General features: G+C 35.2%; 1 protein-coding gene across 1 annotated transcript in view; it reads left to right on the top strand.

Annotated features, from left to right (window-relative positions):
• LOC150102478 (protein trachealess-like) overlaps window positions 1-18,613 on the top strand; it is a 209,303-nt gene extending 190,690 nt beyond the window's left edge. Inside the window, exon 13 of the mRNA XM_090399600.1 lies at window positions 18,089-18,613. Within this exon, the coding sequence (XP_090255726.1) occupies window positions 18,089-18,613 (525 nt within the window). The remainder of the gene's footprint in view (window positions 1-18,088) is intronic.
• The last annotated feature ends 6,636 nt before the right edge of the window (window positions 18,614-25,249 follow it).

Genomic DNA, 25,249 nt, shown 5'->3' with positions numbered 1-25,249 from the left:
TATTTAAGATTACGAGTTTCTACCATCAAATTAAAGCACGTGGAAGGCTGTTATTTTATATAAATAATACCTATCCTTACATAACATACTTCATGTCAAGATTTGGAGGACTGAAAATGCAAATATACACTCTTGACCACACCCGTGACGGCTTCTCATGGACATCACTGGTCCTCTCTCCCAAATGAACAATACCTTCACCGTTAATTCTTACAGAAGGTGACTGTTTCGGACTAGACATTGCTCTGCATGATGACCCAATGAATCGGTACTCTTGAATCAAGACGTGTCACAAGGCTCTCATAGTGCAAGCATGGTTCGAAAAGCATATCCAAGCATTCGTTTCCACGAGCTCCCCTGCCTCCGAATACTCCAGATTAAAGCCCATTGAACATTTGTAGGATCGAGTGGAACGTAACATCTGCCGATCGACTAATGTCTCGCTCAGTTGCTGACCTATGGGACGTCATTCTGTCTAGTTGTTCCAGATAGTATCAGCACACCTTCTGTGGTGTAGCGGAGCCAAAATCTTAGCCAAAGGAAGATGGTCATGATGTATTGGCTAATGAGAGTAACGACAATTATTATTGAGAAGTTGATGGTCAAGGAAATGTAACCCTTTATTTATCGTATTTTAATATTTAAAAATGTCCGTGCAGGAGGATTATTTCAAAGGTTCTTCGCGCTGTTGTCCTGTTGGTAATCCAATTCTTTATGTAATAAAATCCAGGTCTTCAATGTAATCTTCATTCCACTGCGCTATGAATTCGATAGAACTGTTTCTTTCGCCTTACGGAAAAGCTCGAGGTTCATGTCAGGACTAAGGGGAGGTGGATGAGGAAGCACGTGGCATTCATACTTCTCTATATCAGATATTCCACATGAAACACGTCTTCCTCCATCTTGGATTCTTATTTGGCTGAACAAGAACATCAGAAACGGAAAACGATCCAACAGCATTTTTACTCAGTCTGGTTTACGGCTGCCGTGAAGGTGGAAAGTGTTACGTCATCACAGGCCACTCATGCGCGGTGAGAAAAGAGCTGAACCTTTTGAAATGGCTTTCGTATTCTGTTATTTTATGTTGGGAAGAAAGGTGCACGACGATTAGGTGGATTCAGAAACCATATCGGTTTGGTCGCCGTATCAGATCGTGTTTCTTTAAAGGAAATAACCTACGGGAACATCGGCTTCTATGTTGAGGATACAGAAGAAGAAAAAACGGCTGTTTCTTTGAAAATGCAAGACATTCTTCCTTTCATTTTTTATTGTGTGCGCAGGACTCGACAAATAATGTAAATCCTACTCGTCGCTCAAAAAATTGACCCGCCTAAGACCCCCTTTTTTTTATGACCTATCCAGTGATTAGCACGAATTTCATAAAATGATCAATAGCACTGTACCATGGTTGGATAAGTTATTTTTTCTTCTTCTTCTTATTGTGCTATCTTCTATCGAAGGTCAGCGACCATCTTGGCGAACAAACTGCGCTCTTGGGCTAATCTGAGCAGTTCTGCACTGCTCTTTCCTGTCCACGTCTTGATGTTGTCAAACCATGATATTCTTTTTCTTCCTCTAGTTCCTTTGCCACCAATTCTTCCTATCAAAATACTTTGTAGAAGTTGGTATTTGCTGTTTCTTATGATGTGGCCAAGATATGATGTTTTTCGTTTCTTGATTATTTGTACAAGATGTTTAGCTTTGCCAATGGATTTTAAGACATCTTCATTGGTAATTTTTTCTGTCCATGATATCTTTAGCATTCTTCTGTATAGCCACATCTCAAAGGCTTCGATTTTCTTGATGGTTGTCGCCTTCAATGTCCATGTTTCAACTCCATAGAGCAGAATAGACCACACATAGCATTTCAGCATTGGGCATCTGATTTCCATGTTTAGGTCTTTATTGCAGAATAGTGTTCTCATTTTCATGAAGGACTGCCGTGCAACTTCAATCCTTGTCTTTATATCTATTTCTGGATCCCACCGTTCATTAAGCCAGCAACCAAGATATTTATATCTTGACACTTGATCAATATTTTTCCCATTGAGTGTCAGTTTCATTGATGAGGCTGGATGTTTGCTGATGATCATGTATTTTGTCTTGTTGATGTTTATATTTATTCCCATTCTTTGGCTTTCTATGTATACTCTGTCAATAAGTTTTTGGAGATCTATAATGTTATCTGCAATTAGCACGGTGTCATCTGCATATCGAAAGTAAGTTGTTAACAATCTTTCCATTTATTGTGATTCCCTCTGGACATTCTTCCAATGCTTTTTTAAAGATTACCTCTGCATATATGTTGAACAGGAGTGGTGAGAGCACACATCCTTGTCTCACTCCTCTTTTGATGTTAATATCACTGGTGGTAATGTTGTCTAATTGAACGGTAGCTGACTAATTCCAATACAGATTTGTTATTAGTCTTATCTCTTGTTCGTCTAGCCTTATTTGTTGAAGGACTTCTATTAAGTTAGTGTGTCTGACTTTGTCGAATGCTTTTTCAAAATCTATGAAACACATAAAGACAGATTTCTGTTTTTCTATGCATTTTTGTATCAATATTTGGATACAAAAAAGGGTCTCTCTAGTACCAAAACCATTCCGAAAGTCGAATTGTGTTTCACTTAGAGTTTCTTCACTTTTTCTATAAATACGATTCTGAATTACTTTCAAAAATATTTTTAATGTTTGGCTCATTAGACTAATAAGTCGGAAGTCACCACAGGAATTCGCTTTGGGTTTCTTTGGGACAGTGATAAATGTAGATTTGAGCCAATCTGATGGAAATTCATCACTTTCATATATTTTATTAAATAGTTTTTCAAGAAGTTTGTTATCTGGTTCTATTAATTTTAAAAATTCTGTTTGCACACCATCTGGTCCACTGGCTTTTCCTGTTTTACTTGTTCGTATAGCATTCTCTATTTCACATTTCATGATTGCTGGTCCTTGAATGTTATCTTTTATATTTATAGGCTTCTGTCTAGTATCATTGAAAAGTTCTGTTACATATTTTATCCAAATCTGTGCTTTATTCTCTTCTTCTAGAACTATTTTTCCATTTTCGTCTCTTAGAGACACTATTTGCTTTTTCCTCAGTTTTCCAGAAATTTCGTTCATTTTCTTATACAGATTGAAATTATCATGTTTCTTCTGAAGCAGTTCAATTTCAGTACATAAATTTTTCATCCAATTTTCCTTGGCTTCTTTTATTTTTTTCTTGATGATGTTATGTGTTTCTGTATACCTGGCAAGGTCTTTGTTTTTGTACATTCTTCTTGTATCAATAAGAGAAAGAATCTCATCTGTCATCCATTCCTGTTGTTTTATATTATTCACATAACCTACTTCTTCAATACTTGTTGTTACGATGGCATTCTTTAAGTTATTCCAAAGAGATTCCACACTTTTATTTTCTTCTATGTTAATCTGTTGTAATCGCAGGTTAAGCTGTGTCTTGGCACTTTTATTTATGTTCGGGTCTTTTCAGTTTTTCTATATCAATTTTCTTTTTCTTCTTTTGTGATTTTTTAGCTGATTTTAATCTAAGACGTACTTCTGCAACTATGGGATTGTGGTCTGATGAGATATCTGCTCCAGGATAAGTCTTTGCACTCTTTATACTACTGTGGAATCTTTTATTTATCAGTATATAATCAATTTGATTTCTGACAATGCTATGTTGGTTATCTTGAGGCGATTTCCAAGTGTACAGTCTTCTGGGTGGAAGTTTAAACCAGGTATTTGCTATTGTTAGATCTTCTTCCTGACAGAACTGGACTAGGCGATCTCCTCTATCGTTTCTGGTGCCTAAGCCATGTTCGCCAACAATTTCTCCATCACCCCCTCTTCCCACTTTTGCATTGAAGTCACCCATCACTATGTTTATATCATGTTTCTTTTGTTAGGTTTTTAATCTCTCTTTCTTTTTTTTTTTTTTTTTTTTTTTTTTTTTTTTTTTTTTTTTAACAAAATATTTTGTTTTGTCTAGTTTATAGACACACGCGAGTTCCTGGGATTCCTGAAGAGAGAAAAAAAAAAAAAAAAAGCTTATCGCAAACAATCCCAGCATGCTTTTCGCCACTTTTCACGTGTGTTAACAAGCCTAGTATTGGTCTGCTTTTTCTGCCTTTATTAGCAAAGAGTTCAATACAAAGACAATAATATTCACATTTTAGAATTATATTTTGGAATATAAAATTTAATTTTGGTTTAATTAGAATGGTTAGCATTTTAGTTTTAGTCATTAATTTAAGAATTATGTCCTGATTATTATTATTTTATTTATTTTTTTTTTTTATTTTTATTTATTTTTTTTTTTGAATAAACCCGCTTTGTAGGTATTATTTTGCTTGATCAAATGGTTTTAAAATATTATTATATTTGATCGTAACATCTTCAGACTGCTTTTCCTTACCAGTCTAATACGAGAGTGGCAGGATTCTTACTTTCATAACTTTTCGCTTTTTATCCTAGTAAAGAGATCAACCGGCTACGAAATAGCCGTGCCCATACCAAAGCAGATGTTAATTTGGAGTGCTTTACTCAAACTTACCTTCTGATCAGGTCAGATTTCAGTGTTTCGGGACCATCTTCACCAAGCGCAATTTCAACTTATTAAGCAATCTTTAACATAAAAAAAAATTCATTTCAGAATTTGTAAATAAAAATTATTCATCCTTATTCGAATTTCTTGATAATTACTTTTATACAAGGAAAACGTCCAACATTGTTTATAGTGAAACAATATTTACGAATGGACCACTAAGGCATTATAGAAATATCATCTAAAGAAGTAGGTGACATCTGTTGGCAAAAGAATGAAATATTACTTACAATTAATAATTTGTTATTAATCTCTAGCCTCTGATGTTGGCAAAATTCGATGGTTTTAATATATTTTCAATGGATCTGAATAGGACCATTTTTAGTGGGGAAGTTCATATTTGTTAAGAGTATTTATTAGTCCTAATAAGACCTTTTTTCTTTAGTGGTATTCGTGTGAGTGAGTGCTACACAAACTGGAAATATTTTTCCTCAAAATGTTTCAAGTTTAAAGGGGGTTAAAAATTGAGTTTTTTCCTTTAAGTAAACTTTTGAAAATAACTTCATATGTTGACATTGTTTTGTTATTTTTTAGCTAGATGTCTTTTTTTCTTTCTTTCTTTTTTTAGCAGATAATGACAAAGGGTAATACATCTAAGGAATATCTCATAATACAATCCCAAAACATACATGTATAAAACGAACGTTTTAACCCATGAATTCCAAATCTTTGGTACATCATCATGTAGCTTCCTCGGTGAGAGGGTGCAGCACCATGTCCTTCCAGTTCTCTCTGTTGATGGCTTTCCTTTTTGTTTCTGCATAGCCATGCGATTCTGTCCATGGTCTTATATCTTCAAGCCATATCCTTTCGTTTTTTGCCTCTTGATCCTTTTCCCATAATTTTTCCTTCTAAAACTGTTAGTATCCGCTGTCCTTCTGAACCTCTCAGTACATGTCCTGCCAACCTCATCTTTCTCTGGATCATTTCCTGTAATAAAGATCTCTGTCTTTTCATTCTCTGTAGGACATCTGTGTTTGTCACATGTTCTGTCCATGGGAATTTCAAAGGCCATTATATGTTGCCTTACTCTCTTCTTGAATATCCAGGTCTCACTTCCAATGTGAAAATTGGCCACACTAATGTTCTTATCATTCTTTTCTTTATCTCGATATTCAAAGAACTTCTGAGCAGATCTTTATTTTTCCAGAATGCATCTTTATCTATATCTGTTCTTATTTTTATTTCTTTATCTTGCTTTCCATCTGCAGTAAAGAAGGGGCCTAAATATTTGTATTCTATTGTATGTTCAATTTTCATATTGTTTATGAATATTTCTGGCTCAGATCTTATTTCTTTTGAGATTTTCATAATTTTTTTTTTTTGCATTTATATCTAATTCAAATTCTTTACCATCTTCAATTAGTAGCTGCAGTAATTTGATTAGCTTGTTTCTGTTTTCTGCTATTAGAATGGTATCATCAGCATATCTAAGACTGTTGTATTTTATACCATTAATACTAATTCTTGTTTTTTGTTTTCAAATCTTATTCATCACTGTCTCACTATAGATATTAAATAGATTTGCTGAAAGGATACAACCTTGTCTAGCTCCTCTTTTTATTTTCACAACAGAAGCCTCAGAGTTAAACAGCTGCATTTTCTGTTTAGTGTAAATGGTTTTTATAATCTTAAGTACATGATCTTCTATGTCTAATATATTGAACATTTTATTATGTTTTACCCGGTCAAAAGCCTTCTGAAAGTCTATGAAGCATATGTATGTAAGTGTTCCTATTTCTTTCAAGATCTAGATCAGCGCTTCCCAACCTGTGGGCCGCGGCCCCCTTGGGGGCCGTAGGTTTTGTTGAGAGGGGCCGTGAAATAATGAAAACAAATTTTGAATGTTTTAAGACTAAGTAGATTTTTTTTATTTTAAAAGAAACGTTTTTTATTTATTATTTCTTTTTTGTTATTTTTTATATTTTAATGGAAAAATTCACGCATTGGTGTTGGTTCACAAATTTTGCTTCCTGCATATTTAGGCGTTTAATGAATATCAGTAAATATTGCTTATTCATATGTTTCATTTCAAAGCAGTGGTTAATTGTATTTACTTCGAATGCTCTCCAGGGAAGCTCCAAATCTTCCTGTCCCTTTCATCATGCGTTCATAATCAGGGACTGTTGATATTGACTTTATATACATATCAAAACTCGTTTTATATTATCACTGTCATCCGAGCTAGTTTTCTGTTACCAATAAAAGTTTCGCATATACTTCACACATGAAAAAAAGCTTAAACAAGTTCATGTGGGGGGATAGTAACTCGCTTGCAGTGGTAAACAACACGCCCTCCCCAATAGCCACTATACTGCGGAGGCAATAAAAACAAGTACTTTTATTATGCCAGTGAATAAGGTATGAGGAGTCTGTGTAATATATTTCTCAACAAATAATGCAATTAGAGACAACTGGGATAAAAACACACTAATTAATGAATCACATGTCCCCCCCCCTCATACAGAAACTATGAATAGGCAAACACAGTATCTAACTAAAAACTATTGTTATTAATTAGATGTGTGCGAGTTCGATTTCCCAAGGCAGCAATAAAATTCAGCCGAACGAGTTAAAATTCGTAAAAGTGTTAAAACTAAGAAATATATATATATAATGAATGTTATGGCAGTTTCATATATGGAATTCGGTTGAAGAGAGCATTTCAACTCAATTGCCAGCTATGCTTTTATCTTTCGGTTACGCGATCTTTTGTTAATACCGCACCAATCATATGCACGTGTTTTAATAAACCTGCCTTTGCTGTCTGTTTCGCTTTAGGCTTAATTACCGTAAAGGGAGAAAAGTCACAAAAGAGAAAAATGTTCGTGGTCCTGGGATTCCCTTATTCAGGTAATATTCACTAATTTCATGTTATCAGTCTGTGGTGTGCCAGAATCGGTAAGTGGTGATATTATTTGATCTATTCTACGTTAAAAAATTTAACTCTGAGATGGAGAAGTGGCTGATAAAAAATAAAAAAAAAAATCCCGTGAACAATCAGAAGAAGCAGAAACAGACTGAAAAAAAAAAAAAAGGACAGTATTTCATATTTTACCGGGACAGCCCGCATCGTCTTCAGAACCAAACGGTAAGAGGCCAAAAATGTAATATATGCATTTGATTTTTGCAATATTCGCTGTGTATGTTTTGTATTGAATATAAATACAGTAAATATTATAATAATATATCTCTCTATTACGATTTTTTTCCAGGGGGGGGGGGCGTGAAATATTTTAACTTTTGCAAAGGGGGCCCTGACATCCAGAAGTTTGGGAAGTACTGATCTAGATGACGCAGTAGAGAGATGAAATGAAAATCGGATGCATTTTGTTGTAAACGTGGCATCTAAGGAACATCTCATGATATAAACCCAAAACATACATGTATAAAACGAACGCTTGAACCCATGAAGTCAAATTCTTTGGTAGATACACAGCTCATAGTCATCCTATAGTTAAATGGAATCTATTGATTAGTTTCATGGCTGCTAACTTTTCAAATTTGCGTCTAAAAACAAAGCAAAATTATAACATGGGTGTATTAGATTAAAAATATTATAAGTAAAATTGATTATACTGAAAGAAAAAAAAAAAGCAGCTAGCTTCTAATGAAAGAATAACTAAGTTCGTATCTTGTTTTATAACTTATTCTGAAAATTTAATAGTATACTGCTTTGAAAGACCAAAGCGTAAATAAGGCTTTGAGACTATATTAAAATAATGGAGATGAAATTTTACAGATCTGAAAATAGGCTACCGTACACACTAAACTGAAACATTAAAAAGAGAAGTAATACATGCAATGAACACTAGATGGCGACTCCTCTGTAGACATTGTTGTAGAAGCTCAGCGATATGACACGTTTACAACAATATGCATCCGATTTTCATTTCATCTCTCTACTGCGCCATGTAGAAAGTTCATTGTGATCATTCAGGTGATAAATATTACAAAATGGTTCCAACAGATTGCAGATATTTTAGTATTTGTAACCATTTACGGATGACTTAACTGAATTTTTCTTCAGTGGCGATTACACATCCCGTAATTAGCAGTTGACAAGCAACTAGTTGCCGGAGCGAGTCGGTAATTAGATATCGAGGAGATTAATGATAACCGAAACACAGATTTGCATTACTTTCAACATTTTTTTTTCATTCATTTGCTAACCTTTAATGAATCACAAAGCAAAGATTTGTAAATTAATCAGTCGTACGCAAAGTAAACTTAATGACCTAAAAAAAAAAAGCATTTCGATTGTAATTATTGACAACATTTTATTCCAATTGGCTCCCTCATTTCTCTCGAAGATAAGACAGACAGAAGAGGAGAAAAAAAAAAAGATTACTCAGCAATTAGAGAAAGGATAGAAATGAGCAAAAGTAATTGCTTGGTCATTAAATGCTTCACTTCTGAAGCTTTGAAAACAAATAATTTTCTTTTTTTATTTTTAATTTCTCTTTCCAGTTTTGTAATTATAGGCGGAAAACACTCCGAGAGCTTCGCTGCGTTTTGTTAGAACACTAACGAATGTACAGTAAAAGACGAGAGAGGTTACTTGAGGAGTAATTTCTTATAGAATTCTTGAAAAAGAGCGCCAAGAAAGACGAAAATCTCCCATCAATTTAATGAGGAATTTACTATCAATTAATTAGGGTTCACTGAATGGATTGCGAGTGTTTAGATTCCATCTCATCTTCGTTGGAATAATTCTACACGCACTTTTTTTCCTTATTTGATCAGCGAAACTAAAAATCTGTAATACCTAAAACTTCCGCATCACAAACTTAAATATTGGTTGTTTTGTAATATCCTTTATTGACTATGTGCATATGTTCAGCCACCTGGTGGAAGCACTCTGAACCTGCTGTCCAGCAGGTAGACGTCACATCCTCCCAACTGATACATACAAGTACTACCAATTGTTGCCATGGAAACATTACACAGGTCTTTTTCAAATAAAGAGGTTATTAAACTAAAATAAACGAGGTAAATTGTTTTATTATATAGTCAGATTAACCTTTATATCTTATAAAAAGTCTCATCATTAAGGTTTAATCTTACAGAGTTAGAATCGGGTTCGTCTTTGATCCAGAAAACTTTTTTTTTTCGCGACAAGATGCAATAAAATGTTATCACAGTCAAATAACTAACTTTTCCTGTTCTGGTGAATTCAGTTTTTTTTTTTTTTCTATAAAAAAATGAGGTCTTTCTTAACCAGGCTTGATTTAATTCGATTTTCCACTGCTTAGAATTATAATTTTGTGTTGTAACGTCAAGTTACACAAAAAGTAAGTTATTCCTCATAAGAGCTCAACTAGCTTTTATACTATATTTTTATACTATTAGCTTAAATTGATATGGTAAAACAAATTAGGCTTTTATTTAGGCTAAATATTGGCGTAAGATACGTCATAATTAATTTTGAATACTTCTGGAACAAGTTTTAATGACTGATATATTTCTAATAGAAGAAAATTTATTTTTATTTGTTTTTTCTAATTAATTAAATAATATTAACATTTTCCGCAATTAATATCCCCTAGTAATACAAAAATATTTTCTTTAAAAAAAAATCGCATTTGATACGTGGCGCCATCTCCCGACAACATTCCAAATAACTTATTTAAAAATATTAGCGAATGCATCTGCCAATGCAGAAGCTAGTGTATAAAAAAAAAAGATGTCAGAGATCAATATTATATATGTATTGCATACAGATAGATTTAACATTCAATAGTAACAGGATTTGTTACTCATGCAAATGAAGACAAACAAATAATGCCACACTTTTTTTTAAACGTTATTTAACTCCTCTCCCTCACCTCTGTTACCAACTATCACAAACTGAACTGCATCGTAATCATGGCTTTAGCTGTCTCGTGCTAATCCAAAACAACAATGTTAGTGTTCGTTTATAAATTACATAATGCCTATTGCAGTAAAGAAAGAAGAAAGATTATTTGTAGTTATTAAAATAAAGAATGAATGTAAGGTTTTATTGAAAACTATATATAAAATACAAGTGTATGTTATTAATTTTGAGCTTTTATTTATTTTTATAGGTAAACTTTAGAAATTTGCAAAATGTTATTGCATAATTTATAAACACCATTTTACTAAATAAATAAATTTTATATAAATAATTATTAAGAACGTGAGATGCGGTGATGGAGGATCCAGTCCTTTTTAGGACTTCCAGGGTAACAAATGGCAATGCTGTAGCCAATGAAGTTTTAACTGAGGCTCGGCTATTGCCGTTACCCAGCCATGACTAGAGCTTTTTAGCTCAATAACACTCCATCTACACAGATTTTCTTCATTCAGATGACGGGATAAAGAGTCAAGGACTCAGTCCATCGCCCAGTTCTTTTAAGAACTTAAGATGCGGTGATTGATTCATTCAATCCAATACCCTTGGAGGGTAATGGATAGCAATGCTGTAGCTAATGAAGCTCTAACTGAGGCTCGGATATTGCTGTTACCCTCCTGCCATGATCAGAGCTTTAATAATAGCTCAATAACCTTATCCCTACACCGTCCACTACAGATAACGGGGAATATGAAAAGCATTCTTGCTTCGCCCATTTAAGCCAGTCCTTATAAGGACTATAATGGGGAACACATGTGAGATTTTGCTATAATGTAATATGTACATTGATAATTACTTTTAGAATTTTTGATGTAAACAGATCACAAACAGTTCTCGCGACTGAAACCTTGAATCTTAAATCTATGTGCATATGCATATATAATATTGATCTCTGACATCTTTTTTTATACACTAGTTTCTGTATTGACAGAAGCATTCGCTATCTAAACATTTTAAAACGATACTTTATTCAGTAGCAGTAATCTTTAATTTGTTGCATACTATGGTGTCTAAATTTATCTGTGTTTGCTTTGTTATTTGAAAGTTCTTGTGGGAAGTTGTTAACAGATGTGTTGGACAAAGGAAGATAAAAATTAGGTGATTATAAAATACGTAGTTAGAATTTTGAATTTCGCTATTTTAGACACAAGTTGCGCTGGTCCGATTATAATGGATATAAATATGCATTAAATATAATGCATATAAATAGGTATTATTATATTTTAACAACGATTTCAGAGAAAACTGGTGGTGCCATCTAGTGGTAACCTCTGAAAGTTTGAAAACTTATCTGCTTGATCATTTGCATCGGAAACACAAAGCCAAAAGAGCACACTGAGTTTTACAGTCAACTGTTAGAGGCCAACGGTTTGGCAGAGGAATACATTTTATGCATAAACTCAAAATTTGGGCTACTATCAAGTGGCGCCATCTTGTGTCTCTAAATAATAAATGAAATTATTCTCTGTGATTTGTAAGCGAAGGGGGGGGGGGAACTCTGATAATGTGTTAAGATTGCAGAGTTTTATGTGACATCAAAAATCATCTGTTTTAAATTAGGAAAATGCAGTATAAATATTGCAAGCTTAAGTGGATTGAAACTTTAAAAAATATCAGAACAAAAGGAAATGTCAATGTTTACTAAAATATCGAAATGAGTTTGAAAACCAATTAAAATTTGAAATGAGCGATATAAGCCGAAAACTGAAATAATTTTATATGAAATAAAACATGTATTTATCTTTTTTTAAAAAGACAAATGCAGATCTTTAGTCGGGTAGAAAGGATCTTTTATTAACATAAAAACTAAAATTTTGCCATGGACTGCTCTCATTTTCTGTTAATTATTTTCATTTTATTTATTCCATTAGCGGTAGTCTATTCGTTCTTTTATAATTACTCCGTACGATCAAGTTATTTCTGCACCCAAAGCAAAATTTAAAAGTTACTTCTCAACACAATTTTATTTTTTATTTTATTTATTTTATTTTTTTGTTATTGCGAGAATCGAAGCAACTTTATGATTATCATGTAGTATATAATGAGTTGGATTTAAATCTGTTTTATTTATGAGTGCTCTATAAATCCAACTCTATACCTCTCTCTCTCTCTCTCTCTCTCTCTCTCTCTCTCTCAGCCTTCTTTCCATTCCTTTTACTGTCTTGCCATCTTATGCAGAATTCAAAACATCCCACAATCCCTTCAGACTCACAAGATTTAAATGATCATTTACAAGATAGTCCAAAAGTTTCTGAGTTGACCGCAAGATGGGGCTATCTGTATTACAAAACGAGTAGCGATTGTTGCAACTAGTAGAGAGGATAGGATCTTTTATTAGGTGAAGATGTCTTCAATCATTTGGCACGAAATTCGACCAAAAAAAAACTTTTAGAATGCTAAGGCAAGTTGATGCTCATGAAGCAATGAATAAAATTTGATTGATTGAAATTTACGAATGCTTAAAAAAACTAAAGACGGTTCGAAAAGGGCTTAAGATGCAGAGCATTCTCATCTATCATAAAAAAAATCATTCACAAGCAATTTATGATGCACAATCAAAATATAAACCATTATAAGTAACCTCAAGATGTTTTGGAAACAGTTACGAGATAACGCGCAGCAAAAGAGATCCAATGTATAAACGAAACAGCAATGGTTGATTTCTCTACCATAACAATGCGCCCGCTCACTCGGTCTTGTTCGTATGTCCCAGTAAGTTTAGTTTCTTTCAAAAGAATCACTTCGTTGATTTCATTCGCCCTTCATGCTCTTCCCACTTGCAATTGCAAAGCTTTTTTTAATGAAAATCAAGTTAAAAGGTATTTTAGTCTTGACAACGCAGAACACGATTCAACTGAGAATCGCCAGAGGAAGGAATTTAAATGAGTAAGTAAGTGAAGTCATTCCAGATCTCATTCAAACAGTAAAGGATCAGGATAAGGATTTTTTGTATTTTTATTCATTTTTACCTGGTCCGGAAACCCTCTTCTAGAGACCGAACACTAAACTTTTTCAGGCCTCCAATAAGCAGGCAGTGGTCTCGCGCTCAACGGTGATATTCATCTCCCACCTAACGACAATCACAATTCGAATCCCGCCGTTGGCGGTATTCGAACCCGCAGTCTTTTGGCTGGAGAGTGGATATGCTAACCATTCTGCCAACCAAGCCAGTCTGGTTGGACGAGTGGTATTTGAAAACAGCAGCGTGTATATCTTAAAAGGTATTTATTTTGAAATGCGTTTATAAACAATTTCTATATTTTTAAAAAGTTAACTTAACTTAAATACAGTAAGCGTTAGAAGATCGTGGGAATTCAAGTGATTTGGACAGTCTCACTTCTTTATAGACTCAAATGTCTGTAACAAAAAGGAGTCTTTCCATTTGTAATTTCCAAAGAAGGCACAGATCATTATCATTTTTTTTTATAAACAATCATTGTACTTTTTTTTTTTCGGGGGGGGGGTATACAGGAAACGCACTCGTATTATATTATACAGAGAATGAAACTGTACATAAACGAGAATAGTCTCGTTTTTGAATTCACACTACTATTTAACTTTTTCCCTCATCCTTTAAGTTTCGACTTAGTTATTATCATGATTATCGCAACCAAATCCAAATATAAGAGATCTTATATTTGGATTTGGTTGTCTCCTCGTTTTTAAAAGTGAAGTTAGGCCAGAAAAAATGCTAAAATAAAGGGCAAAAGATCCATCTTAGCTGACTAGTCAGACCTGGATAATTCTAAGCGGAATTAGTTACCTGCAACGAGAAGAGTGCTTGCTAATATCCTACGTCGAACATTTCCTACATCCTCAAATCTAGCATCACTCAACGCACTCCTTACGAACCCTTCTCAAGTCCTTTTTTGGTTGATTTATTCCACTGCGATGAGTACCTGTTGCTGGCCATAGACACGTCATTTCTTCAATCTTCTTTTCGCATTCTCATTAGATAGAATACTGGCTAATAAGATGAACAAAGGAATATACCTAAAAATAAGAAAACTTTATGACAAAACAAACCTTCTGTAAGCCCAAAAAGAAAACGTAAACATTTCGAAGATAATCTTTGCTCTATGGCTGCCATCGGGGGGGGGGGGGGGGGGGGGAGAGACTTGTGAGTAAGTGAAAGTAGCGCCCATGGATTAAACTGTAAGAACAATGCATTTATAAAACAATCTTTTTTTTTTAATAAACATATTGTTAATTCAGCCGTCACAAGAACTCATTCATTTCTGGTTACTAATTCTGCAAACTGTCAGTAATCAAATACATGTTAGAGGGGGAAAATAGGAAGATAGAAAGAAGTAGTACACTATAAATGGCACTCCATCTAAGAGTTCTGTCCAATTAATTGTATGATGGGTTCGATCAAGACAGGTATTCCCTCAACACCCACTACAAATATTCTTTATGTGTTTGCTCCTCGAAGAACTGAAAACACTCGAATTGCCAACATAACACAAGTTTCTGTGTTCCTTTCCACAAAGTTGGCCTTATTTTGTCAGTAGAAAGTCTTGTTATAAAGGTCAAAGGGAAAAAAGGTAATTGCGTTAAGAGGAAAATGGCCCGAAGGACCGTTAAACATTACTAAAGGATTCCCGACACACAAAAGAAAGAAGAAATAGCGTGATTGCGATTGGCCTCACCTTAGGGTTTGCTTCACATAGAAGAAAACTCAATTTTTATTTTGTTCGTAAAGCTGTGCACTTATTTCCAATCCTTTCTCTCATTTTCAATTTCTTAAAGTTCAATCTCCCACTTTAAGTTGTCTATTTATCTTTCCAAATAAACATTAGATCGGTTTTTTTCTAAGCCCTCTTTCTAAGTTAATGTTAGTTAAGTGTCCTATTCAACAGCAATAAAACATCGAGCAGAATAGACAAACACAATATAATAGTCATTCAAGTCTGTCTTTTTTTTTTTTTTTACAATCTTAATTAAATATAAAAACTAGAGGGCGCTGAATATACTACAGATTTTAAACTGTTTTGTTGGTGTGAAAAAAAATGAATTAGTTGTTAGGTATTCATAAAAAATGTTTCTTTTCATTTTAAGGTTGTATAATAGTTGTCAATTGCTGCAAGAAAAATAGCTCTAATTTGTCAAAAAATGACTGCAATCTTTTTGTGAATTTTTTTGATGTATATATTTTTAATGGAATGTTGCGTATAATTATTCCCGGACACGGAAATGGGTCAAAAATCGCATTTAGTTTTCTTTTTTTATAAGACATTGCGTCTTATAAAAAAGAAAGCAGGTCATGTCCTGGACAATTATTGAAGAATGGCTACAACAGACATCTAACAGCAGTTTTGTAGAAAGAGGGAGAAAAAAAAAATTGCTGACATCCAAAAAGATGTATAAAGAAAAAAAAACTTTTTTTCTTTCTCATCACTCTTAGCTGTGAAACATTCCGAAAGCAAAGATAAATGAATTCGATGCAAACATATTAGTCCTTATAAGGACTGGCTTAAAGGGGCGAAGCAAGAATGCTTTTCATATTCCCCGTTATCTGTAGCGGACAGTGTAGGGATAAGGTTATTGAGCTATTATTAAAGCTCTGATCATGGCAGGAGGGTAACAGCAATAGCTGAGCCTCAGTTAGAGCTTCATTAGCTGCAGCATTGCTATCCATTACCCTCCAAGGGTATATTTATTTTATTTATTTCATTTATTGTATGCAAAACAATTTTAGGTGTTAGAAAACAATATCCGTTTATTGTTTAATAATAAAAAATTTAATAATAAGATCCTAGCAATTTTTCTTATATTTAATGTTACAATATATTTTGATAATAATAAATTCAATAGTACGAAAATCCTTACAAACATTAGATTAAAAGACATTCACCTCGTTGTCAAATTCAAATAAATGTTATCGTCAAGTGTATTCTCATAACAGTTGCAGGTTAACTAATTCCGTTTAGAATTATCCAGGTCTGACTAGTCAGCTAAGATGTAACTTTTGCCCTTTATTTTAGCATTTTTTCTGGCTGAACTTCACTTTAAAAAACGATGAGACAATCGATTTCTTATATTTCGATTTGGTTGCGATAATCATGATCCTTAGTCATTATAAGGACTGGCTTAAAGGGGCGAAGCAAGAATGCTTTTTATCTTCCCCGTTATCTGTAGAGGACAGTGTAGGGATAAGGTGTTATTGGGCTATTAAAGCTCTGATCATGGCAGGAGAGTAACAGCAATAGCCGAGCCTCAGTTAGAACTTCATTGGTTACAGCATTGCTATCCATTACCCTCCAAGGGTACTTCCCACAAAGTCGAAACTTAAAGGATGAGGGGAAAGTTAAATAGTGGTGTGAATTCAAAACTATTCTTTATGTACAGTTTCGTTCTGTGTATAATACGAGTGCGTTTCCTGTATACCCCCAAAAAACGTAGAATGATTTTTTATAAAAAAAAAAAAATTAATAATAATGATCTGTGCCTTCTTTGGAGTGTATATGGAGATTACAAATGATTTGGAAAGACTCCTTTTTGTTACAGACATTTGAGTCTATAAAGAAGTGAGGCTGTCCAAATCACTTGAATTCCCACGATCTTCTAACAATTGCTGTATTTAAGTTAACTGTTTAAAAATATGGAAATTGTTTATAAATGCATTTCGAAATAAATACCTTTTTTTAAGATATACACGCTGCTGTTTTCAAATACCACTCGGCCAACCAGAATGGTTAGCGTATCCGCTCTCCCGCCAAAAGAACTGCGGGTGGAAAAGTAATGCAATGATATTTGTTTCGATAGAGTCCAAGAATAGTGAGCCTGGTAGATTACCTCTATTTCATGCGGGCTGTATAGGCATCTCTTGCCGCTACTTAAAGAATTCGTTAACCGGTACCATCATATTATTCGTATTTTTATTGTTAGTATTATACTCTACCAAGGAGAAAATGGATTTTTTCTTTTTTTAGTGTTCCGTGGTTAAAAACCTATATTAATATTAAAATGAGCATAAAAAATCATGTTTATTGTTATTTACTTTTAAATGATTGAGATTGAATGAAATATATTTACAAGAATTCTATAAGAGATAATTGTTTACAGTAAACACCAAAATAAATTTTAGATAATGGTGTATGATTAATCCTATCTCTATAGTCGAAATTAGTTGGCCTGGAGCCACACCTCTAATGCTAACATCATCAAAATACAGCGAGTGCAGAACAAGTGCCTGAGAATGATTTTGAATGCTCCGTGGTATGTTAGAAACATTCAACTCCACAGAGACACAAATATTCCCTATATCTTCTCTTTTCTACGATCCTTAGCCACCAAGTTTTTCCTAAAGACGTCCACACATCCCAACGATTTGGTTCAACAAGCTACAGCATACGATCCAACGGACATATTCAAATACAGAAGACCAAAAGCTATATTGGCCTCCTTTAGTGATGCATAATCTCCATGCCCAATCAGGGCGAGCATTCTGCTCATAAATTTTACCTTCACTGCAACCACAACAGATAGCGGGGAATATGAAAAGCATCTTGCTTCACCCCTAAAGACATAAATGTCAATTGTCGAAGTTAGTTGGATCAGAAGCTGCTCATATCACATTTCTTATTTCAAAGTTTTAGGAAGAGGAGAAAAAACGAGGCACACACGAAAAAGAAACTGCAAAAAACAAAGCTGCCACAAATGATGAAACCACTGCAGAAGAAGATGAAACAAAGTATGGAGACAAACAACACCCCTTTCAAAAGGCCAATCAGTCCAGAGGAAATGGAAACAAAAAAAAAACAAAATCAGATGAACCTGAAAAAGCAGATATTGCCTACCAAGATCCCCCTCATGCGAAAGCAGGAAAGACGCTAAGGCATCTGTTAAAAGAAACCCCTGTGTTATCAGAAAAGTTCCAGAATGCAACAGCAAAAATAGGAGACCCTGTACTCATGCTCACAGGCCAAAAAGGCCCTAAAGTTGTGAGTGTGAAATGGGGTGACCTATACACAGAAGACATAAGTGAGGTCACTCCAGAACAGATAATTGGAGTTCTGGATAGAGAGGAAGAGGCAGAAATAGCGTTCTTCAGAACTCTCCAAATGATAACTTTGGCCAAGGGTGGTAGGCCAAAGTTATCACTTGGCCTACCACCAAATTAAATGAACTCACAAAATATATTTTGCTTTGCTTACTCTCTTATATTTTTCCTTTTTTAAAAGTGAAAAGTCAACGACCGTTTTAGAAGCACTCGGGGGGGGGGTCAACAGCTAAAACTAGTCGACTGACTTTCTCTACTCTACCCGTATACACCTCTATCTTTTTACCTTCCTCTCCTACTATCAGCTGAATCTCAGCACCCCTTTTTTACTCCATAGGCCGATGATGAGAGACGAACTCACAAATATATATATATTTGTGAGTTCGTCTATATATAATATATATATATATATATATATATATATATATATATATATATATATATATATATACACACACACATAATATATGTATTGTAGAAGAATTGATGAACTAATACCGTAATAGATGGACAGCAGTGCAAGTTTTACTTGCGAGTAGTCGTTCTTTTGCAAGAGCTGCAATTTGAAAGTGGTTGACTCCCCCACAGGCAGAATTATTTCATTCAAGCTTAGTTCATGTAGGTAAGGTCACGAAATGCTTTTTGAATCGTCTAATTTGTCGAAACTCTTTTTGTACAATTTCACCGCAAGTGGCGCTAGTTGTAATCTTTGTAAAACAAACTAGGATCGCACGGAATCAAACTGGAGGTCGTATGCAATCCGATACACAAATGAAAACTTTAAAATAGTCAGCGAATGTTAACATTACACGCAGATGCAAGCCCATTCTACTCTGAGCCAATACTTGATTGGATTTTAGATAATATTTTTCTTTCTCATCATAAATATTTCATTTTAAAAGGTATTCTGTCTTGAGAGAATTTGCTGCTTTTCATGTTTCTTTCTGTGCAATGTTTTAAAAATACGTTCTTTGATGCTATTCAAAATTCTAGTACAAGAATATAAAAAGTCCAGATTCCTTTTTCTGTGTGTCGAAATTTATTAAATGAAAATAAGAACATATTTTATTCGCGAATGTTTCAGTATATCTTTCTTTCTGTCATCAGTAAAGCAACATTGAATCTTTCTGGAAAAAGCCTTTTCAATGTTTGTTTATCTGACCTTACGTAACGTTTTGATTATTCAACAGTTGTAGAAATAAACGTACGCATACTATAGAATGCGGGGGGGGGGGGGCGGGAGTTTTCTAACTCACTGTTAGAAACACAGTGAGCTACCTGAGCTCCATAATGCACAGTAGAAATAAGATGATAAGGCTCTAATCTCTTTCATCTTGTAGTTAGTATCCTATGTCTGTAGATATGTGTATGTGTTCACAGGCCAGTTTGTCTGTTTTGAGGAAGGGAAAACCCGAGTTTTCAGGAGAAAAATCCCTTCGATATAAGACCGACTAGCTCGCCATTTGATTGAAAAGATCTGATAAAGGTTCCTCTCGTTATAGACGGGAGTCGAACCCCGATCTTTCCGGCAAACGACTCGTCTATATTAATTGAGTTACGGAGGCTCCCTGAAACAATTACTGAAAATTTACTTTAATAGTGTTTCCAGAAATCGGGCAATCATGTGAACAAGTTAGCGAATTAATTTAAAAGAATTTTAAAAGCGAGGAAAATCAGTAATCGTAGTGGAACTCTTTATGTAATGTGCAGAGAGCTTTTCACTAGCACTTTAACGTTGTTTTTTTATATTCACACGCAGATCTGAGCTAACATGATACTAATCATAATCGCAGAGAATAAAGAATAGTAACCATGGAAACGTTACCGTGAGCTCGTGTTTTATTTTTTATTTAATATCTGGCTTGTATTCTGATAAAATATGTATTAGATATGAGTTAAAAGCCGAGTTCTTTCCCAAGAATCCATTTTAAAGTTGGTACGTTTATTAATACACTGCAGCCTCGACCTTCTAGTCTGACCTTTCTCTTAAAACTACAATTCGCATCTCAGTGCGAAACGATACCGAAGAGTCAAGTTCACTCGATGAACCTCACTGGTCACTAAAGTGTAAGTCCAGATCTGCGACACCGATTGCTATCGATAGAAACTCAAGTTTTCTATTGCTCCGTCTTTTTTTATTGGATCGTGGCCCTTCGAGGTATTTCCGTTATATAACATTGACCCGCATTCCATAGCTTCTGTACGACTGGTTTCATTTATCTAAAAATATTCGAGCGGGTCAGAATTCATCTACCATTAATGAACTCATCAGCATTCTCAATTACTTTCTGACTGCTTGCACCAGGGAGAACTATTTGCTAATGCCGTCCCTGAATCAATAGGTTGCGACTACGAAGCATTTCGTGAATCGGAGAACATAACTCTAAACAGTATTGTGACAATGAGAAGACCTTGTTCGTGCTGTGAACGCACAATTTGCGTTTATGTAATGCTTCTCAGACGCTGTTTATTGTCATTCGTGTCCCAATTAGAACATTTCCCTGTTCGATGGTGCACTTTCACTGCCTTAAGATGTCAAGACCCTTAAGATGAAGGAAACCTGAGGTGAGGGCTTTGATGTAATGCTGTAGGTTAATCATCAATCGGTTGGCGCATCCACAACGCAGTTGGAAGAACGACAGAAAGAACTGAGTTCGAATCCAGTTTTCTTTTGTTAGGAATTTAAGTAATTTTGAAGATCCACAGGATCAGTCGTATTCAACCACCTGACGCTTTCCAGTTCGGTCTGGTGATGCTCTTTTGGGGCTACCAATGTAGATTAGCTTCCCTGCCTCCCCTTCCGCATCCACCCGCTAAGCTAAATGCGGTTAAGTCATTTGGAAGAGCTTTTTAATGAGGGATCTTAAATAAAAGAACTTTCCAGACCATAAGACTTCTATGCTTAGAAGGAACCGTAATGAATTCGCGGGGGGGACCCAGAGCAGTTTCTCCGTATGGGGGAGAGCCCTGCTTGACGTGTGTTGTCCTCAGGACTTGGGATGCCATAAATTAACACGTAGGGTAGGAAAATGAGAGCGAACTTCATACCTACCGTTCGTGTACGAACGGTAGGTACAGATTGGGGGGGGGGATGCAAAACTGCCCTTTCCCAACTACGAGAAGGTGGAATTAGAGTTCGGAGTTTATAATTTCAGGCGTCTAACGATCTAACGCCGAACGTAATTGCACCCCGTCACGGACTGACTTCGAATTCATCGAAATTAGTAAGTCGACGGTGGACTGAAGTTCCGTAGACCTGACGACGCCATTGATGAAATCACAGGGGCGCCCGGCTACGCGTTGAATAATTACGGCCACACGCTTAACGCGGGGCGGCCGTAAATGAATGCATTAAAAGTGTGTGGGGGCGCATGCAACGTTTCTTGACCTCCTGCTGCATATGTCTCGCTTTCCAACCCCCCCCCCCCACTTGTAGGTTCCATAACGGAATATATTCTCGGGATTGCACCTTCTCTTCCCCTCCCTTCTAAAAATGTCTTTTCCATTAGATGAAAATTTTCCAGCCTCGAGTAATTTAGGGACCGTAAACATCAAGGGGCGGGGGAGAGGGGTGGGCAATGCGTGACTAAAATTGAAGTAATTAAAGTTTGAATGCTCGTCACGCGACTTGGTAGGAAACGGTTTACATATCCGTTGTACGGCACAGCCGTCCGCTTACCCTCCGTCACGGGGGGAAATGTCTGGATGGAGGCTTTTAGTGGTTCTTGTTGAGGCTTCCGCTACCTCTTCACCCCTTGCCTGTCAGAATCGATAATGACTCACTGCTCCCCCGTTGGACTAGCGGGCTGTCGGAAGTCCACTGCTTGCTTTCTGGTCGTCATCTTGCTCGCTTTGACTTTCTCCAATCAGAAGTTGCTTTTCGCGAGCAAAAAAAAGAGAGCAGTCTTGTAAGAAAGATCAGAGAGCCCCCTGGAGGACATTAGGGTAAACATATTTCGTTCCTTAATGAGGATAATTAAATCCCCCTTTACTAAGCATTTTTAATTAAAATGGTGCCTGTGGAGAAAGAGAGATCGTATTCATTCGTTTCTTTTTTTTTTACGAAGCGCATGACGAATTTATTGCGACCCTAACTTCGTTATAAAACCACTGACTTTTGTTTCTTTTATTTTTTTTTTCCATTCCTTTTTAGTCAACTTTTTTTTTTGTTTCGAATATTTATAAGAGCACATTTTATTCAGAGAAAACCGCAGTGTTTGTATTTTTTTTTTATCAATCCGAAACATTACTAATATTTAGTTAAGATGAACGAGCCTATATTAGTTCACTTGGTAATTTTGTGTGTGGCAAGGTAGTCTTCTTTTTTTTTTTTTTCTCGGAAAAGTGTTTGCTAAACAAAGCGACCCTTAAAAGACATTTAGCTTTTAAATAAGACAACACTAATTGGATTTAAAGTATAAAATCGTGCTACGATTGAAATTATTGCCGTCAATGATTAGGGGTTGACGATATTGATTACTACTTTTGGATAATTAACTCCTATATATAGGAGTATTCTACGATTATCCGGTACGGCGATGATTATGCTGCGACCGACCCTTTAATAACCTCCATTATGACCCTGATTATCTTCATGCCGGCAAAGAACTACGGACTGCCTTAAGGTCGGAACTCGAGCGTATGCCCTACCTGACCTCAACCATCTGGATAAGCCTGTCCCGTATGTGTTCAGCATTTACCTCAATTCGCGTGGGGTCAGTTCGTTTATCAGCCTAGAAAAGGGGGCAGGAGCAGGGAGGGAGGAAAGTACGATCCTTAGTGTTCAATAAACGAATAGACCCTCCCCATTGGGATAGGTTACTGCAATATTTCTTTCCACCCATTGACTGACAATGAAACATAGGTAAGGGGCGCGTGGTTTCGGTCAATTCCATCTATCTTGATGGCAACAGCTCGGTGTAAAAGATCCAACGAGTGGTAATTTGAGAGTTGCAGTCGCGATGTTCGACAGAAGATAAAATCGATGGATTTTAATTTGTTTTTAAATGTTAAATTTATAATTAACGAAGACGTGGTGGCGATGTTCTCAACAGGCTAACAACAGTTGTTGCCAGCATGTTAATGCTTAGTTTCTACATGACCTACAAATCGCCAATTTTAAAATTATTACGCTTTTTCTAAAGCTCCTGAATTTCCACAGAATCAACTTCATCCAGAATAAAGCAAGGATATTATAATCGTTCATACCCAGGATGCGTTTTTTTTGTTGTTACTATGACGACGCATTTACTTTGTTCATTGTTGTTTTTCGCTTTGATCTTCAGCGACGAGTATGCGGTTGAATGCCAAAGAATATTCATTAGAGTATTTCAAATGATGACCTTTTTACATAACAGATATACACGTCGCATCCCCGATGTCATTTTTAGTAAATTACAAGTTGTAACGTTATCTCGCAAACTGATTTTCAAAACGCTGCTATCTTATAAAGGGGTCCTCAAATTTAGGAAATATAAAATGCAATAAAACGTTTCATGTCTTCCGCAAAAAAAGCGAGATAAATATCCACTTAGGAACATTATACGTTAAAAACTGTGAACCGATAATATTCCTAAATATTTCAATTAGGATGTTGGGAGCCTGACGAAAGGTGACCATAAAATAGTCATGAAATGATAGAAAAGCCAATGCCATATCCGTCAACTGTTCGGCTTTCATTATCCTCTATCCAATGCAATATTCTCATCTGCTTTCTGTTGGTCTTCGTTTCATATTGTTGTTCGAACAACAAGCACTTAGGGCCACCAGATCTTTGTTACATATTTTGTTACACGCTGGTACGCATTCTTGTCGGCTTTCATCACCACTGCAACTGTGGTGTAATCTTGAACTTTGGAACAACAAAAATGAGCCATGAATTCAAATATTTCTTTATTTGAATTCATGATTTGGAAAACATTCTTTCATTTTAATAGGAAGATGTGTACTCATCTAATTGACTAATTCAACTAATATTTCTGCTTTCGTGATTATTTTGGAGAACCTGGTTCGCAATGATCTTGAAGATCCTGGAAGCAATCTGAAATAAATAGAAGACATTATGACAGCATTTATCAGAATGCTTAAAGATTGGAGCTACAAACAATAATTGGTGAAGCATAAAACTGAATGTCGACACACAATAACACAGTTAACACTACACTTTGAACGATGGGAGAAAAGTCATGCTGCATTTGCCTTTTTGGATCAGTGACTTGTGGAAAGTTTTGAGTGTATGTAGTATTATATCATCTCTAAGTGTAGAATAAATCAAATACCTTGATATGATTCAAGAATTTTCCGTTAATATCAAGATGGAAATTTGTGTTGTGCAAAGTGGGAAATTTTCCAACGGCTTACGTCGCCCTTCGTCTGCCGGCTGTAGGTACTAGTTGTTCAACGTACCAACCTTATATGAGACTAGCATATGATCTTGAGTAAATCATCTGAATAAGAATAAAGTGTTGGTTATTAACTGAGGTAATGAATGTAGTTATTTCAAAGCCGAAAAAGCAACTCTCATTCCATATGCATCAGTATATTGTTAATACTAGAATATACGTAGTTAACAAACGTGATATCCTAATAGATTCTGGTTACATTCTGGTGTAACATATGTTTCTAATAAATTAATAAAATTGTTTCAACTTATAGACTAGGTTTATAACTCTATATGAAAATTCAGTTTTTTTTTTTTTTTTTTTAAATCAAAACATATGACGTTATGTCATTATGAGAAGAAGATGCTCTGCTTGTA

This window comes from Typopeltis vanoorti, chromosome 10 (genome assembly GCF_054136105.1).
Source record: "Typopeltis vanoorti isolate ZY-2024b chromosome 10, IOZ_Tvanoo_1.0, whole genome shotgun sequence".
NCBI lineage: Eukaryota > Metazoa > Arthropoda > Arachnida > Uropygi > Thelyphonidae > Typopeltis > Typopeltis vanoorti.
This window is presented reverse-complemented; position numbering and strand designations above follow the sequence as displayed.